This window comes from Nanorana parkeri, unplaced genomic scaffold, assembly GCF_000935625.1.
Source record: "Nanorana parkeri isolate BGI_ZX_2015 unplaced genomic scaffold, ASM93562v1 scaffold1154, whole genome shotgun sequence".
In the NCBI taxonomy this organism is placed as follows: Eukaryota; Metazoa; Chordata; class Amphibia; order Anura; family Dicroglossidae; genus Nanorana; species Nanorana parkeri.
Window position 1 is genome coordinate 453,058 of NW_017307422.1, and position 20,117 is coordinate 473,174.

At 40.9% G+C, this 20,117-nt stretch overlaps 1 protein-coding gene across 1 annotated transcript in view; it reads right to left on the reverse strand.

The window, feature by feature from the left end:
• Positions 1-20,117, reverse strand: part of NWD1 (NACHT and WD repeat domain containing 1) — a 58,639-nt gene that overhangs the window by 37,405 nt on the left and 1,117 nt on the right. Inside the window, exons 2-9 of the mRNA XM_018568211.1 lie at positions 18,811-18,896; positions 17,384-17,500; positions 13,471-13,825; positions 8,307-8,659; positions 6,643-6,969; positions 5,964-6,562; positions 3,734-3,937; positions 1,252-1,411 (exon numbers count right to left, since the gene is read on the reverse strand). Coding sequence (XP_018423713.1) covers positions 1,252-1,411; positions 3,734-3,937; positions 5,964-6,562; positions 6,643-6,969; positions 8,307-8,659; positions 13,471-13,825; positions 17,384-17,500; positions 18,811-18,896 — 2,201 coding nt within the window. The remainder of the gene's footprint in view (positions 1-1,251; positions 1,412-3,733; positions 3,938-5,963; positions 6,563-6,642; positions 6,970-8,306; positions 8,660-13,470; positions 13,826-17,383; positions 17,501-18,810; positions 18,897-20,117) is intronic.

Genomic DNA, 20,117 nt, shown 5'->3' on the forward strand with positions numbered 1-20,117 from the left:
AACATTTGAAAAATATAAAATGGGAAATCGAAGTCTTGAGACATGTTAAGTGAATCCCTTTTTATTTGGAAATGTTGATAGTTTTATAACCATCATGAAGCTGTTTTTTAAATACCAACTAACAAACTTTGCGCCCTTCCAGAAAACAAGTGTATCTATTCTGAGATTATGTAACAATTCAAGTTAACTCCATCTAAGGCCCCTTTCACACAGTCCGATCAGCAGGTGATCCATGCACGGATCCCCTGCTGATCGGAATGGATGTCACCACTGTGATGTCCGGATGTCCAGTTTTTCCTTCATCTTGCAATGGAGGAAAAAACTAAATTACCAGACCCATGGTAGTCTATGGGGAATCAGATGTAAATGGACTTGTTTCCATTGACATCAAATTACCCCCAATCTGGCACGGTCAGGTCTGGTGAAATAGAATTTTTATACGTTTGTTTTTTCCGTACCTGGCCAGAGTCGGGAGTAACTGGACGCCCATCTGTTTAGATCCAGCTGCCCATACACTAACATTTGTCTTCCAATCAGACTTGCCTAAAAAACTGACTGATGGACCTGATCAGAAAGCCCATGTGAAAGGGCTCTAACTAATTATGTGATTTCTGAAGGCAGTTGGTTGCACTAGAGGCTATTAGGGGTTTTACAGGAAATGCAGTGGATACTTATGTAATCAAGAGTTTTCGAGTACTTTTAAATAATTTGTCAACTATTAATTTTTTTCACTTCAGATTAATTTACATTTATTTTGTGAAGATTACTGACATCAAAAGCTTAATCTGATTTTAAAAGGAATGTACAAAACCTGTGCACATATTTTCTTTCATTATTTATAATGGCTAGGGATAAAAATAACATTGAAACATTTTTTTTCTTTTTATTCAGTCAAGTGAACATGAAATATTGCAAATTAATATTCTGTATTGTCATATCTAGCCAGCAGTCAGAGCTTTATGCTCCTTTTCACTGTTTTGCCTTACTTACTTTCTCCTTACCCACTGCTGTAAAAAAACAAAACCTTATTGTTAACAGAGCTTTATAGCTCAAGCTGAAGTTTACACACAAAAATGAATGAGCCAGAGCTGTGACTCATCCCCCTGACTCTAGCTCTGCTGGCTTTTTGTCTGAGGTTTAGTTTTAAGGTACAAACAAACAAGCCCACCCTCCCTAGCCCATAATCTAATCTTTTCGCTACATTATATAATGGCAATCAGCTTCACTTTGCTACAGATAAAGTTTGTGTACCTTTCTGTCAGCACTTAGGGATTTATTAAGAAGTGGTAGATTTATCCACCGCAGTGTCCCCATACTCCAAGTGCCCAAAAAATATTCCGCCAGGGTATGATGTCTCTTCTTCCTTTCTGAATCATTCAGGTAGATTTCCTGTGCTACTTCAATGAACTGCCTGCAGCCAAAAATAAATTCAGTGAAGGTATAACTTAGATTATATTGTTCTTCGTATACATGTTCCTGATGTGGCATTTACATAAGATGACATTTAACACAGTAGAGGGCAGGTTTTTAACAGAAATTGTTTTCATTAAACCCAGCTTTTTGGCTTTTCTACACATAACTATCATAATGTCAGCTAATCAATTATTTTTTTCTGATAGAGCCATGTTACCAAAGGAGCCATGTTTCTGGATTAATTGGGGCTTATTTAATAAAGGCAAATATACTGTTCACTTTGCAAGGGAATTTTCACTTTACATGGGCGTTTTCCAATCCAAGAAATAGTGGGGGGTTTTTAATTGTCCTTGCAAGTGATTGGGTATTTTTTGCGAAGTGAACACTAAGGTAAGGGAAAATTCCCTTGCAAAGTGAACAGCCCATTTGCCTTTAGTAAACCATCCTGATTACCTATGAAAAGCATTCTGCACACCTTCTATAGCTGTTCTTTGCAGTGCTGTTTTTCTCTTACTGGGTAGGGTCTGTACTCTAGGGACAGATACACACAATTTAGTCAGAATGATGGCTCTTCATGGAATTAGAGCAAAAGAATGGAGTATGTTGTCAGTTATCATTTGGTTATTTCTACCCACTCAAAAAGGACACATTTAGTGCTATATTAAGAACCTCTGTGTTTGTGTGTGAACAGTATGTAATCACATGTCTTGCTTATATAATTTTAAAGGAGAACTATGAGGTGAGTGCTTTTCACTCACCTCATAGTTCTAGCCGACCTGCGACAATGAGACTATCACAGGTCGGCTCAGTAGATCGGGAGGTGAGCGAACACATACCGGCGTTCGCTCACCTCTCGATCCTGTCACGGCTCTCTGCCGTGACAGGGAAGGGGGCTGGATTCCCCCCTCCCCGCTCCGACCTGCCAGCGCTGACTGGTGGAACGGACGGGGGAGGGGGCGATTACAGCTGGCTCTGCCTCTAGATAGGCAGAGCCAGCTGTCACTCACGCAGTTGGGCGGATCCCGGCATAATTGTCGGGATCCAGTTCAGCTGCGGCGTCTCAGTATACCGCGAGCTACAGCTGAGCCTAGGGTGACGGGAGGACGCTAGTTTGTATCCTCCCGTTACCCTAAGGAGAACTATAGGGAAAAGCCTTAACCCCATAGTTCTCCTTTAAGGCTAGCCAGGTATAGGAGGTGGGCAGCATAAAGCATTTTGACTAAGTGGGGCACATAGTATAAATGTTGTGTATTTTATCCTACATAACATCATGATGTAGCACAGGACTGTACTTCTATACATGTGATTCATTACTCCACAATGTAGCATTCAAATAAAAATTAGGTGTTTTAAAAAAAACCTGTACTTTGACCATGTAGGGCAAAACAACAAGTTAGTTTTAATGTCAGGAGGTATCGCCGGCTTGAGCCATGAAGTGGAACCCACTGGCTGGAAACGGGCAATAGATCCAAAAACGAGGCACAAAAGGGCAATCCAAAAGGTGTAGGTTCAGTCTGGGTCGAGGCAGGCGGCTAGGATCAAGAGCGGGAGGACAGGCCAAGGGGTCAATAACCAGGAGTTCAGATGAGGGGTCAGGAAGCTGCAGCAGGATCTGGTTCAAGAGGCTAGGTAATTGCACCATATAGGCAGAATAGCTCAGCAACAAGCCAGGGCTCTGACTGGAATATATACCCAGTGGGAACCAGGACTGCCCCCGGTTGCAGAGACAACCAGGAGGCTTCCCTGTCCAGGAGCCAATGACTGGAGGGAAAAACAGAAGGTGTGTGCCAGGAACCTCCCCCAGCAAGACCCACACCTGACAACACTAATGGCCGAGGGCGCACTGTCCATCGAGCATGCGCACACTTTGCACAGCCTGTCTGCCGCGCGTGTGCGCACCTGCAACCCTGTCAACAGGAGTCCTGCCAAGCCGAAGGAGTCCCCGTGCACTACACCGTACCTGGCGGCCTCGGGGTGAGGTGGTACCCCTGGTTCCCTGACACCCCACCAGCAGCTTATACGGATGTTCCTTTGCTCCTCCACCACTCTGTTTGGGCATTGGGAATGATGAGTGTTACCTCTGTATCTCTGCTTGCACGGGACCCAAGATTATTTCCCCATCTCGATGTGACAGCACTGGGTTCCTGAGTGGCCATGCACTAAGCACCTGCATTGTCATGTGGGAGGAAGTGAGTCACATGCTCCCTCAAACCTTGGACTACTTTGCTTCCAGTGGCCAATCAGAGAAAAGGAATGATAGCTATAAGCTGCTGATGGACAAAACACGGGTTTGCTTTAAAACAAGATTGAGTTTTCATACCTGTGGTATAGGCCCAGCACTGTGCTCCCATCTGCCTGCCTTTCCACCAAATATCCATCCAGGTCATGTCGGAGGTGAGTCCATGACAATACAGGAATCCGTATGACATCACTTCTTGGAGGAGCCCAGTATTGATAAATATCCGCGAGAACCTCATCATCTAAAGATAAAATATCCTTCAGTTCAGCTTCTGACAGACCAGTCCTAAAGTTGAGATAAAGATAGGAAATTATTGGGGATAATCAAATTAATTATCACAAATCAGAATTTGGGGTAAACTGGGCCACTTTGCTTTATGCAGATGAGTGGTAAATGTATTCCATGTGTCTTTAAGAGGCTTTGCCACCATACTTATACCCCTTCAGAATTCCTGTTGGCATTTTATTGCTGTCTGTGTCCTTGTGTCTGTGCAGATTATTCTACACTTCCTGTTTAGATAATGGGAGTGAGTATAGATACCGGTAGTAAGCTGTGTGTGCTACTGGTCATAAGCTGTGTGTGCTAAGGTACTGATTTCACAGGTAGTATGGAGGCAAATCTCATTGCTATAAGGGATGCTATGGTATTAACTGGATGCACTGGAGTGCTTGTCTCCTAGGTGGTGTGTGTACAAGGGGAATAAGCTGTGTGTTTTGGGTAGCAGATCCCACTGGTGGCATGGATACTGGGGAGTGGGGTTTGTATGCTGAAGTACAGACCTCACTATTGATATTAATACTGGGGAGAGAGTTGTATGTGCTGGGGGCAGGTGACATATGGATACTGGGAAGTGAACTAATAGTATTATAATGCAGATCTTACTGGTGGCATGGAGGCAAACTGTGTTTTCTGTGAGAAGATGTAACTGACTCCTACTGCCCTTCAGTTCTTGTGCAAAATGTTTGTGAAAGCCATATATGCAGCTCATTGCATTTGTCTGTTTTAAAGGGTAGCACAAGTCAAATTGAGTATCTGAGATAATATCACTTGTAACATTGCACAGCTTTTACTGTACCCTTGTACATTCAAAACATTTTATGACACAGTGCCATAGATCTTCTGTATTTAAAGACAGGTATGTCCAGTCTTCCTCTTTTAGTGATGAGGAAGCCCTAACCATAATCTATATATACAGTGTAGAATGTGGAGAGAGAGAGAGAGAGAGAGAGAGAGAGAGAGAGAGAGAGAGAGAGAGAGAGAGGAGAGAGAATTACATCTTCCATAATGATTAAGGTTAAAGAGACACTAAAAGGAGGAATTAAATCATAAAAATACATTCAAGTACCTTAACTATTCACAAGAATTTATCTTATTTGTGTATCACTCAGCTGTAGATCCTCAAATCATCTCTGAATTGGTGCTGACACTTTCCTTCCTCCAGGAGGGTGGCTGCTTTTGTTCCCCATGGTCCCACTCAAAGCTCGCTCCAATGATGGACTACAAACTCAATACAAATTAGTAAACAAAACATGAGATGGTATTCCATCACAGGAGTGAGCTTGGGGTGGTGGCTACTTTACAATGGACACAGGGACCATGAGGAACAAAAGTAACCACCCTCTAGAAAGAAGGACAGTGTCAGCACCAATTCAGAGATGATTTGAGGCTGTACAGCCGAGTGATACACAAATAAGATACATTTTTATTAATATTTAAGGTACTTGAATGCATTTTTAAGATTTAATTCCTGAGTTTAATGGTCATTAAATTTGGGGGAATCTGTAGGTACTTCACAAAATTATGCTACAGGCAAATTGGGAATGTGAATTGTATGGGGTTTATAAAAAAACAAAACCTTACCTACACTTAGCTTTAAGGCATAGATTACTGCTATATTTTGGTATAGTCCAATTAATATATCTGTTGAAAATGTCTAAGTTCTTTGTCTACTGGAGTCCTGATATTCTGCAATTTATATGACCTACTTTGTGAATGCCATTAGAAACATTTCAGTTCTTTTCTTTGTACTTTGGAGTACTTTACTTGCTACCCTGGCTATAATACTATTATATTTTAGCAGGACAGGAAATAATGTGGATTCCTTTACTGCAAAATATTTACTGCACATTTTTGCATATGCAGTATGAATGTGCCTGCAAGAATGCATCTATGCAATGTATTATTCTGACTTGCATAAATATGAAAATGCTTTGGAACCATTTGAACAATAATATTTCCCCAAATGTAACTCAAACTTTACATATAAAAAATAATGAAAATGTAGAAAAATAAAGAAAATGTATTTACCAACCTGCATGCTGCAATGTAACCCAGGGCATGAGATACCAGTAATTTGCCATGGACATTTTCTATTCTCTGATACAACTGATATACAGCTTCTTTTGTACTTGTGGCAATATGGAGTTGTGAGGGTGGTGTGTAAGATGACCACCTCTTGGCTTCATCAAATGCCAGTTTAAGAAGCAATGGCTGCCCGCATTTTCTGAAGCTGTCCAGTACAATGTCAAGTTGGGCAGGAGTCAGCTTCCGTCCAGTTGAAGACATAAGCTTTTCAATCACCTGTCCACCTTGTTCAGCAGAGAGTGGCTGCACCTCCAAGTAAGATGTTACATCTGTGATTTTCCCTCGTAGCGTGTTCAGAATGCTTGCTTCATTAGGTAATGTGGACAAGACAATGTGGACATTGGCTGGACATTCCTTTGGTAGCCAGTGTAGATGATGGGCACCTTCTGATGAGGAGAGCTGGTCAAGTGAGTCAAGAAAAAGCACCAAATTTTCTGACCTTTTATTAGATACCTTTGTGAGAATCTGGTGAAAAAATCTCACCGTTTCATTGTAAATGTTAGTGACCTGTGTAGTGGGGAAGGGCAGATCCAATGCTAAGCACACCTAAGTAGAAAATGACAATCGTAAGAACACAGCAATGGCTACTTGTATCTAAGAGTGATCATGCGTCTTAACAAACCTACCTGATAGCAAATACTTTTGAGAACATCATGGATTTCAGAGCTTTGAGGTGAAGTTCCAAGAAGCCTTAACACCAACACATGATGCCCATCAGCGGTTGCAGACTGTCTTAGCAGTTCAAACGTTTTGCACATAAGAGCAGTTTTTCCTGACCCAGAAGCTCCATAGATGACAAGAGGGGCCTGCACACAAGCTTCACTATTTTTTATTCGACTCACAATGGTTTCGAGTATTTCCTGACGTCCACAAAATACTTCTGACTTTGTATGAGACAGTTGCAGGTGATGTGTTACTTCCTGCATTAGCCCTCCTAACCAAGGATGTTTTTTCTGGAAGCAAGCACCAACAAATATTAGTTTTCACATTTTTTTTTTCAAATGTATTTTGGTACATAAGGGTGCATAAATATCTACAAAAATATTCTTATAGTGAAAACTGCTTGTGGCACAAAATGAAAATTAAAGTGTATGCTTTGTGGTTAAATTTTGTATGAGAAATACCGCCATACATACGTTTTCACATGTTTTGTTTATTATTTACATTTTTGCTATTATGACAGAATTCCAGACAAAAGTAATACGATAAAAATAAAGAGCCTATTAAAGATATAATAACAAAACTAGCTTTTGCTGCAATATTCACCTTTAAGATCCAGAGATTTCAGCAGCAGTACTTTTTTCTGTCACTGCTGATGGCCAGCAACATTCAGTCCAATTCCTCTGAGCCCTGGCCCTCCTGCATCTGCCCAGCCAGTGGCTGGACAGTGAAAGGAGAAGCAGCACAGTGATAAGCTCATCTCTCTTTCACTCTGTTTTCTCTTCCTAGGAGCATGCTTCTTGTCAGCACAATAACTGATTGGCTCCTTGTACTGCTTCTACCTCTCACACTCCTGCCCTGCTGTGCAGAGCCTGCATTAGGCATATTCCAAGTCTAATTTGGGTACATAGCCCGCTTGGATTAAGACATTATTTGTACAAAATATAATTGAATAATGTATTAATGTTTGCAGAGCTTCTTTAAGTTTTGTATTTCATATCTGCCTAAAGTTAACCTTTAAATGCCCCAAAGGGTTGGTTTATGCTGATTAGTCTTTACATGAACTGGTGCCATGGGTTATGATATTTCACATGTATGTTAGAAGACAATTTACAAGCACTCATTTGCAACCCTTTATTACCACTATAGGCAAAATCATAAAGTATATCTAAAGCCAAAATAATTGTCTCTACTTTTGTAGAGTACAGGAAAGTGTTAGAACCGTTGACAGAATTTTAGAGCTGTCTATGTCCTCATTGGAGAAATTTGCCCTCTCTATTTGTCCTATTGACCATTGTCACTAGGATTAAACATCATTGAAAATTTTAATTTTAAGTTGTCACTGGAAGAGGAATAGAGGACAAATCTTCCAATGGGGACACATGTTATGGTGATATATCTCTAGGATTTCCCAAACTGTGGACAGATGTCCTACCTGTTGTGTCTGGAGACAGAAACTAAAGGACAATCTACCTAATGGGACACAGACAGCAAAAAAAACTTGATTTTATCCAAAACCAAAAACATTTTTAAATCTGGAATCCACTAGCTTAAAAATTTTCTCAGAGCAGTACAAAATTACATGTACAAGATCACGTAAACATATTTTGTTTTTTTTTAGTTTGTTTACCTGTAATTCTGAAATATCTTTTTCTCTTGTAGACAGACATCTAAGTATCTGGTGATTTACAACAGCAATGACCTGGTCACAAAGCATTTGAAGGTAATTGGCCTTTAATGCTTGTTTGCTTAGCTCCACTGTGAGTGTTTTTACTTTGTTTTGATGTTTCTGGACAATACGGGATTTAAGTTCTTCTAAAAGATCTTGAGCTTCTGAGTCATGGCTTCCATCTTCCTTGACATCTAAAATTTGTAAACCATCTTTACAGAGATTAATGTCCTTAACTTCTCTGAAAAACATAGTAGAGCCTGCTTCATCTGTGTCAGAGGCCAAGAGTCCACACTCAATCTCCCACTCTGTTACTGAAATAAGTTTAATACAAAATAGATTGTTATACACATTTATTGCTATGATATTAAATCAGAACTCAAGGAAAACGGCTACATTGACAGCTGAAACACATATTTTTATTGTCTGCATCCTTCTTGGTTAACGTAGAAACTAATTTTGCCTCAGCAGACCTCTTCTATTTAGGTATTTTATGGACTCTTGTAGGCAGCGCTAAGGTCGCCAGCACATGACGTCTTGGTATAAGTCAGTTAAATGTATACATTGAACATCCAGTAGGGATTACATTTTACAGAGACATACGTACTACAAAAATAGTGTCTTTGTAATTGTTTTTATTGTTTGTGTGAAGGGTTTTGTGAGCACCAATACTAGTTTTGTTACACTGTGTCTTTTGAAAATATTTTATACAAAGTACAGTAACAATATCTAACTGACTTTGATGACATCATGTCTTGGCTGCATATAGCCTGAAAAAGCCATCTATGCTTTGAATACCCTTGACCAGAGTTAATAGCAGTGGATGAAACTTGAAGTAGGATGGACGAAACATATTCTCGCACAAGGAACATGTGCAAAATATTCCAGTTTGTTCTAACAGGGTCGTAACAGTCGACTTAGTTAATCTTAGTCTATCATTGTTTTGACACACACCATTCAGACTGTGACAATTTGGTACCTATGTTCTATTTTCATGCATATTGTCCAGCACAGCCCATTTCCTGAATGTTTAAAATTAGTAAAGAATGCTTAATACCTAATACCAACTGATATTTACATGCTAGGTATACACAAAATTCTGTTTCCAATTCCAGTTTGCCTGGTCTGCAAATATAACCTTAAATTTGAGTTTAACACTCTCTATCTCCAATAATCCACACTCACTTGCTGAATTACAGAAATCTCTCGCTTTTGTTACTAAGTCTGTAGATATAATAACATATTTAGATTTGTCCTTTTTTTTAGTTTTATTTGTTTTGTCACTTCAGCTTGAGTGTCAGCAGTCACAGATTGACTTTTGCAGCTTTGTCAATAACCTAAACTCACATAGTGTTTTCCAGCTCCAGAGTGCATGCCAGTGTGAAATATCATATGGCAATATGAACAAATATTTAATAAGAAAGATTGCAAAATTATAATATAATGTACTCATTATAAGCCCGTTCTATACTGGTTTGCTTTTATCTTTGCATATTCACAATATGATTGCTATCACAGCTCCCTTGCTCTTATTGCATGCTTGCTTTCTCCTTTTACCTCCTCAGTTTTCTGCTGCTATTGTTCACTCACACACACACCATTCAGCTATTTAGTTTATTTTACTAATTGTAATAAATAAGCCTTTCAATGGGTATCATGCATAAGCAGGCTAGACCAATTGAATATCACCCTGATTTAACAGTCTGCTATCTATTACTTATACATATAAGTAGCCATTTATATTTTTTGCTTTTTAGAAAGTTACCTTTCCAAAAGTTAGTTACCTGCAGCACCGACAACTCTGGTGCCCAAAACAAAACTACATATTCAAGATGGGGTTTTACTAATGTTTTATATACAGAAAAAATAATATTGCTCTCTCTTTTAAGTGTTATTTAAACGAGAGTACTTTGTTAGCTTTTTAAGCTGGAGATAGGTATTGCATGCTGTTATTTACTCTATGCACATAGACACTCCGGTCCTTCTCCATTACTGATTTACCCAGTTTACACCCCCTATATTGTATGTTCCAATCTTGTTTTTGGCCCCAAAATGTGCAACCTTACACTAAACTGTCAACTGTACTAGTTTATCTAGATCAGCTTTAAAGTTGGAGACATCTTCCATGGGCAGTACTTAACTTTGTGTCTTTTGCAAACACAGAAAAAGTACTTCTAAACATATTTTCTTACAATCTGAAACTTCTAGTTAAAGTCTGTAACATCATGTCATAATGTACAACATCAACAACCATCCCTTGTATGTGGTCCCTTAACAGTCACTTAAAACCACTCTATTGCTAAAACTTAAGGCTAAACTAAAGGGCTCCCCTTTTAGAAGAAGTTAGATACCTTTCCTGCTGTTCACACTGTTGATTGATACAGTATTAAGGAACAATCAGCTGCTGGAAAATCTTCAGAAACCAACATTTTCAGGAACCATTCAGGAGCTATGCATTTTGTGAGTGGCCACGTTTAGACAGGACCAAGACACAATGCTAGCACGAGTGTCTATCATACATCCAGCAATGATGTAGGCTGCAGAGGGCAGTGGAAAGGAGAGAATGATCATAGAGGGAAGGAAGGTGGGTATGGATCAAAATGGAAGAAAATGGCCAAAAAGGCAGAAAGAGTGTTTCAAGTAGAGGACAATGCCCAAAAAGGATGGTAGTCACTGATGAAAGTAGAGGAGAATGGTCACAGAAGGATGGAGAGTGAGGTTAGAGGTTGTGCATAATTGGGTAAACACTAGCATTTCATCCAGTGCACAGTGGCCAAAGCAACATGATGAAGCAGCAAAATTGTGGATCTTAAGGTAAGATGCAGATCTAAATGAGCAGTAAAGAGAGAACTTTGACAACTGCCTACTAACAAATGAATGATATTATCACTAAATCAAACCACACGTAGCCAGATCGAGCACCTGTAATCTCATGTCCATGGGTTGCCTAAAGAAAACATTTCACTACTAAACGTAACTAAACTGGCCAAAGACTAAGGCGTGTCATCTCTATATCTGTCTCTTTTATAAGTACTCACAGTCTTAGAGCACATGCAATTCCTGTAGCCTGGATGCTTTTAAAGTGGCACAGTAGCAGTTTATCTGCTATTCCATAACAGTCTAGCGAGAAAGGTGTGAGAAGAAGCCTCAGCATAGAGTAGAACAGTGCAGATGCATTGCCCCCCACTGTCCCTTATTTAAAGGGACTGTTCCATTTTTGGAACCAAATCCTTCCATACCTTTGTCCATATATATATATATATATATACATACTTTTTTTTTTCCTAGTGCCAACATGGCAGCATGCCTGTGGTTGAAGCTCCACCTACCTTCAACCCCCTGGACCAGTAACTTTATAAATTAATTGACCCTAACCCTGAGCCCTCCTTCGTGTTCTTTGTCCCAAGACCTGCAGGACCATGTCATTCTCCTACCATAACCCTGACAGGGTTAGGTCATCCAGATCAGGTTCTCCTGGGTGAAGTCTGCACACTTAAGCTGCTAAATGCGCTGTATAAGGTGCAGGAGGCTGTGTTTTTGGGGATCTTTACAGCCAGTAGTGCCATGGTTGGTGATGGTGGGTGCAGCCTCTGTGGCAGTTTTTTGCTCCTTTTTTTCCCCCTACTTATTCCTTTATTGTATTTCGCCTGTTCTGTCTTTCCTGTCGGCTTCGGTGTTGTTTCCTCCTCCCATCGCTTTGTACGGGTCCTGCTGCAGAGATTTACAGCCACCTCTGCCTGTGGCGTCCAGTGGTGTGGACTGCGCAGGCGTTGAGTCGGAGCATGCACAGTACTGCGGGAAGGTAGTGGTGGCCATCTTGGTTAGGGGCAGTCGGCCATCCGAACGCTGCTCAGGTAGGGGAAGAGTTTGTTCATTATAGTGCCCTATTTAAATTTCCCAGCGCAAGTGCGGGGCTGCTCCACTGGGCTTTTGCTCTGTCTGAGAATGCTGCTGTTTTTGTACACTGGTTCTTTTCTTATCCTGTGGCTGCTGTAAGTGTCTGTTTCTTCTGTTTTTGTTTTCAGTTTGTTGGGAATTGGACATTCATGGTGCTTTCACTCTCTCTCCTTTTTCTACCTTGCCACACAGCTGCAAAGAAGGAATGGACGACTCACCCCAAATGAAAGGTCCCCATGACACTAGGTAGGGGACATATTGGCAAGTATAGTTGTTACAGAGCCATTTATTTCTCTTGCCATTCATTGAATCTTGTTCTTTTAACAGCCCTGAGCGCATGCCTTCCTTGAGAAAGAAAGCAGAGACACTATAAGGCGCACCGCCATCGCTCCACCTCTCAATCCTCCTTACGTCGCTCCAGAGGGGCAGGTCATCATATGCCTCCACCTTATCAGGTCTTAAGGTCTAGGCCAACATCAGTATGCTGTTGGGCCTGTGATAACCCAGCAATCGTGGATAAATTAGTCTGCCCATCCTGCTTTGCTGAAGCAGCTAAGGACTCGGGTCAGCAGAAAGAGGATGTCATGGGCCTCATTAAGCAGGTGGTACAGGATTCTCTTAGAGAATTTTCAACATCCTGGGACAAGCCGAGTACATCAACAACAGGGAGAAACAATCCAAGAGCAACATCAGAACAGAACGCAGAGGAAAGCTTGTCAGAGAAGGTGAAGGAGCCTCAAGATGATTCTGTTCCAGGAGTTTTTAATTTGGGATTGGTAGATCTGTTTGTGACTGCTGTTAAGCAGGCTTTCCAGTGGGAAGATCAGCCTGTTACACCGGAAAGGAAAGGGAGATATTTTCCTCAATTAAGTGTGACAGGACAGTGCCAAGTCACAATGGTGATTGCTGTTTTTGGCGCCCAGGACTCTCGGCCAGATGTTCCCCTGAATATTTCTCTAGGTTACCAGTGACAATGTCAATAGCCCCTAGTAGATTCTCCAAAGAAATATAGAAAGAATGTAATCCAGTGAGGTCAAACTGGAAATGCAATTCACAACAAGCTCCCTGTGTTACCAGGACAGGATATGAGAAGTGAGGGACACAAATAGCAATAGAAATTGGACCAAGGACCCTACCCTTTCAACATTATGCAAAACGGAAAAAAAAAAGTTCCCTTTAAAACACAACAAAAACCACCAAAATCCCCTAGACATTCAAAATCACAAACCTGATTTGAAATACTTGTGTTTTTGCTCTAAAGTGATCAGTCCTTCTTTCTGAGCATTTTCTGCTGCTAAGCGCAATGCCTGAGATATCCGTTTTTCACTTTCTCTCCACTTCTTGATTTCTTTTAGCTGAAGCTCTGCATGGGATGGATTGTTGTCAGAGAAATGAGGAAGGTGAACTGTGATTGGTTGAAAAACATACATAGGAGGAACAGCATTTATGTCTTTCCAATACCAGTGGGTTAGCAGCTGTGCTTCAGCTTCATTCTTAAGTACCTTTTTATACAGGATATTAAATTCTTCCTCACCAATAAGTCGAGGCATGGGTCTATAACCATATCGATTACCAACTAAGCCCTATGGAAATAAAGATATAGACAAATTAACAATATGGCTTAGGGTACTCTCAAAAGTACAGGTAAAGTAAGGGCACATGCATCTTCTTTTTTATACTTATTAGTATACCTATACTAGCATATAATCAGCACCCACTGTGCCTGCACCTCCCTTCTCTTAGCACCTATCGCACCTGCAATTTCCCTTCTCTCAGCATCCACAGTGCCTGCACCCCCCCCTTCTGTGATCACCCATCATGCCTTCTTTCATGAATGTATGAATCAGCAGACCCTACTCACCGAATGCCTGCATGCCATCTTCCCAGCTTTCAACAATGTACCTGGACACTGCCCGTCCCCTCTCTCACCACCACACCAGCACCCCTACCTCCAGTGCTCCTGTAGGCACCTTCTCTTACCAGCTGATCCACATTATCCACCCCAGCCCCCACCTTATACACTACATCTGCACGCCCCACATTTCAGCACCATGCATGCACCCCCTGCTCTCTCCACCATGCTTGTACCCCCCTTCTGGGTTCTTACTGCTCTCATTCCTTGCCTGCACAACCCCCCTCTCCCCCCCACATAACACTGTATCCCCATGGTCTCACCTTACAACCCCCTCTCACCACTGCATCTATACCCCTCATTATCAATACACCTTCACTAGCTTCCGCCACTTCATCTTTAGGCCCATCTCCATGCCCCCACAAAGTGCACCCCAATCACTTCCACAACACTACACCTGGACACCCACTCCTCACTACCATAGCTGTGCTCTCTCCTTCACCACCCCTGCACAACCCCCCTCTCCCCCCCACATAACACTGTATCCCCATGGTCTCACCTTACAACCCCCTCTCACCACTGCATCTATACCCCTCATTATCAATACACCTTCACTAGCTTCCGCCACTTCATCTTTAGGCCCATCTCCATGCCCCCACAAAGTGCACCCCAATCACTTCCACAACACTACACCTGGACACCCACTCCTCGCTACCATAGCTGTGCTCTCTCCTTCACCACCCCTTCTCTTACACTTTGCCCTACACTCACTGCATGCTCCTCATGCACCCTCTGATTTCACCTAGGTCTGCTGGAAGCGCGCCCCCCTCCCCACCCTTACACCCAATACCCCTGAACCTGCTCTCCAACCCCCCTGCTCTCTCCACCACTTCTGCACTACCCCATCCTTGCCTGTTCTAGAGTGGGTACACTTTTGCTGGTTTATAATAATGCCGAGCTATGGCCACATTTATGAAGGCTAATTTTGTGTAACCTATTAACTGACCTATATATAGTGTATTAGGAAAATTATATTTTAGTACATATGCCATCTGATGGATAATTAAGAACCTAATGCACTATAGTGTTTTATACACCTGTACAAAGGAAAATGTTACATATAGGTTTACTTGAAAGTCATATTTGCTGTTACTGTTCTATCACACATTCATGGGAATGACTGCTACATGTAATTATTTTGTGAATGAACACATCTTTCTGTAAATGGACTTTTTGTAGTTGTAGACAGGCAGGTCCGTGCATGTACTGAATAAAGAAAGATATTTTAGAGGAGAAGACAATGATGGAGTTTTGAAGCTTTTGACCTATGACCTTGCCTTGGGCAAATGTCTTCTCTCTCTCTCTACTTATTCTATTTTAAAGATATCGGTGTATTACTGTGAGGTCATGAAGAATAAAACCATACTCAATACTCAGATGAGGCTGTAGATTTATGCACCTACAATAAAACTAAACACACACAGTGGTTATAAAGATGCTACTTAGTGAATAGATATTTGCAGTGTGTAATTGATAATGTTCTTCAGCTGATGAAGCAAACATAATTCCAGATCACATGAAGCTTTGATATTTCTATCATAAAGACTACAGCACACACCTGTGTTGTTTATATAATGAGTATGAAGTGGTCTGCCTCGGGAGGTTTTTACGTTTGTATTAGAAGTGAAATATACCCAAGAGAGGTGTGTTTTCTATTCCAATTATAGGTGAACAACAGGTAATGCCACAGTTTTACTCAGCAGTCTGGAATAGTCTAATCCAGGGGTAGACAGCATCAGCACATCAGCTGTGATGAAACTACAAGTCCCATGAGGCATTGCAAGATTCTGACAGCCACAGACAGGACTTCCACAGACATGAAGGGATTTTTAGTTTCACCACAGATGGAGTTCCAAGGAAGCCGGCCCCTGGTGTAAACTTTCAAAGGCTCTTTCACTCTGTTCCTTTCAATGCGGGCGCACTTGCCGCATATGTACTTCTATGAATTGACTAATATGGATGCGTTGTTTTAAAGTGTGAAACGTTCCATTTAATTCATTCTTTGAGAAAAGGGGGAGCTCATCTTGGTGTATAATATGTTTTTTTCTCCATATTTATATATGTTTTACAGCAAAAGAGGCCAATGTCTTTACTCCCAAAAAATTACACTGCCTGGCTACAAAAAAAGTCCCACACTGTAATATTTCATTGGACCACTTTTTGCTTTGATTACAGCACACATTCGCCATGGCATCCTTTTCGAAAAGCTTATGCAATGTCACAACATTTATTTCCATCCAGAAATGCATTTATTTTTCCCCAAGATCTTGTAGTGATGATGGCAGTATATAAACCAGCTATACTGATAATGAGCTGGTAATGCTTAACGTGACATTAAAGTAAAAAATGTTTTCCCTTCCCCCAATGTTAATGTTAGCACTTACCTTAAATTATGTCTCTTAATCCGATCTTCTTCTTCTTTCCTGATGTTTTCATCTGTCCCTCCAGCACTGCTGCGGGTCTCCGATCCAGCGCTGACTCCTCTGTCCTTGCTGGCACTTCCTGTCCCACGGTGTCTGCATGCGGGTGCACACGCCCATAGATTTACCTTGCGTCTCTCCTCGTCTCCCGGCCGAAAATCCGAACTGCGCATGCGCCCGCCCCAAGATGCTTTGCGGCCACCCGAGCAGTTTCGGATTTTCTGAGCGTGGCGAAGATGGGGTAAGTTTAAACCGCTGTTAAAGCGTTTTTTTTTTACTTTTTGCCTATAATCTACCTCTTGCTAGCAGTAGATATATACAAAAAAAAACGGAGGCTTTAGAAACCCTTTAAGGAAATTAACTATATGCATTGTGTCCTGTTTTATACAACTGTTGTAACAGCACAAAGGGGACACCCTTAATGTACTTCTTATGTTTTTGCTTTGGATGTCTTTGAAATGTAAGTATTATGGTTATGATGTTTTACACCACGCTTGTACCCTTGGTTCTTATATTCTCATTGTTTTCAGTGTCCTTAGTTTCAATGGACTCTAAATGCTTGGTAACCACTAGAGTTTGAACCTTGGATCGTTAACACTACTTATTATTTACACTTGCTTTGTTCTTTATCTGTACTTTGAAAATTAATAATACATATTGAAAAGAAAGTTATCGGTAAGGTTAAATGAATCAAAAATAATCAGACTTAGTCCTAAAGTGAAGTAGCAAACTTTCATCATTGTTTGATGCTATAGAGGCAAGGAAGCAAAAGTCCTAAATAGGAAAGAGCTGAAAGACATAAAACTCACAATAAAATACGGTCCAATAGAGGTCTTCTTACAGGCTTCAATTTCCTTTAGACAAAGATCTGTAGTCATGTGATCCACTGATGCATAATCTCGTACTCCCCAACGCATGTCCACAACCTGTGAGATAGCAGAGTGTAAGAAGTACCAAACACACATACACCTGGTAGGTGTGGTATGCACAAACCATTCCTTTTTTAATGGCATAATCAAAAAAAGATAATTGAAAATTTTACAGTACTTATTTCTTAAAGGCCAAGCCCACTTACAAAATGTACTTAAGCTTTAGATGGACACTGATTGGCTGTCACCCACTTATATTTCAGCAACTCCAGCAGTGAGATAATTTTGTTGGAGCTACCATCTCTGAAACTTTGCCATAGTCCCCCCACTCCAACTGCAACTGCATTATCTAAATGAAGTGCAAAATCCAACAAAGTGAAGTCCCTTTGTAACGGTTATTGCAATTGAGTAAAGCCAGGATGTCTAAACTGAAAACATTCTTGTTCAACCTAGAGAGATATATGAATCTGGTAGCTTCAAAAAAAGCTATACCCTTTAATATGGAGTTCAGAGGTCACCTAACAAGACATAGGGGTCTATTTTTAAACTATTCACAGGGCCCTTCCCTGCGAATTGTTTCTGCTATAATTCACACAAAAGGAAACGTTCACAAATATTCAAAGGAGAAGGGCCTTGCAAAATTGTTTAAAAATAGACTCCATAGAGTAAGTAATATTTCTATATGCTGTCTTTCCCATTTGTAAAATGTAATCTCAGCCAATACTTTTTGTTTAGGTTTGAGTAGAGAGCAAAAGGATTATTTCAGGTTTTTACTAGGGCTGCGGAAATTAACGATTAATCCTTCGATTAATCGTTAATTTTTTTGATCGATCAAAATTATTGAAGTTTGTAAACTGATGTATCCTTGCACTACTCATTTAGGCTTCTACTCGATCTACCATTGTGAATACTTTTGCACTCTATTTTGCTATTTTTAAACAATAAAGAACCATCTGCACTAGGGTGGGCACCCTTCTCTTTCTTTTTGTCTTCCAGTTATACAGTTCCCTTGGCTGTATAATAATGGCTTATAATTAATCGATGAATCGATTAAAAAAAATTTCGATTAATCGAACACAAAATTTTTAATCATTACCAGCCCTAGTTTTTACTATTATTTGGGGCTCCGTGAAAGAGATTTCCTCTCCCTTATTGTCATGGTGACAACAGTTCCTCCAAACAGTAAAGTCATGAAAAAATTCTGCACCAGGGACACATACAGCAAGAAAACACTGACAGAGATTATAACTTTCACCTTTTACATTTTTATTGTTCTACCCTTTTACGTGGGTTCTAATCCTTCCTCACTCTATCCAAAGCAAAAAATTGTATTGGCTGGACATACACTTTATATTTAAGGGTTTTACCTCAAATGTTAGTCCATGTTTCTGGCAAAAGGTTTGTATCTCAGGATAGGCTATCTCCATTAGTGCATCACGTTCCTCCGCCATATCTGAAAAGGTTAAACAGTAAAAAAAAATGACCAAAGAATGTCTCTTGCAAAGGTGGTAAATGTGGTGTCTTTAAGGAATTGTCCCATTAGCTTTTTTATTTCCACTTAAAAGGATGAAGTATACTTTACATTTAAGCTAAACTCCAAACTGAACATAAAGTAGAACTACAACCTCCTATCCTTGACAGCCAAGAAAGGTTCCATCTTAGCCTCTTTATGGATTGCAGTTGTCATGGTGCTGCACCTGTAATCAGCTATGACACCAGCCATTTGGTGGCTTAAAAATTTGGTTTAGAGCTGAAATAAGCACACTGGCAACCTTGATACTTGGCAGGCCTTGAAAGTATTTGTTTTGGGAGAACATCGAATGGGTTGGTCGAGTTCTGCATTGAAATAAAAAATAATCCTTGCAGTTGGTCTCCTCTACCTCTGGGTTGTGGGCATACCCTCTGAGTACTCACTTACAATGCAGGGCTTCAGGTCCTGCAATGTACATGATGACATCAGAGTGCCTGTGAACAATGGAGCAGTGAAGAGACATGGCTTTGTGGGACCGGTCATGTAGAGTGAGGAATGATGTAAGTATTACTGAATTTTTTGTTCCTCCTAGAATAAAATTAGCTCTTAACCCTTGAAGTGCAGGGGAAGCCCCACTGTAAGGATCGATTCTTATTTCGAGAGAACCCTGATGACTCTCCTACCCTTCAATACAGGTGATCAAGCACAGCATTGTGCCTGATCTACTGTTCACCCGGCACTTCAGCTGGTTTCTGACAGCTGTGAAGCAGGGAGCTCTGAAAGCACTGTGCTCCCTGCTTCATTCAGCATAGAGCATATTGAGCAGATTGGGGAATGGATGTTCCTCGGTCTGCTCCCCCTCTCCATCCTGGCACCTTCAGCCGTGGGACCCTGAAAACTATGGTGGGCAGTGCAGAAGGGGGGAGCGGCATGGTCACAGACTAGTACAAGTCTGGGTACAAGATCTGGGTGGCTGCACAGCCTCTATCACGATACCGTGCACGGGTGTCCACACAACGCGTGCAGGTATCTATACAGAAGGACCAAATACGTGACCTCACCAAACAATGCTTATGAACTTATAGTTTATTAGACATACCAAAATCACATAAACACAAGCAACCCCACCAACACCCACAAGTAACATTTAATAGCCAAACTAAATGCAAACAGCAAAATCACACACAGAAGACAACAGGGCTA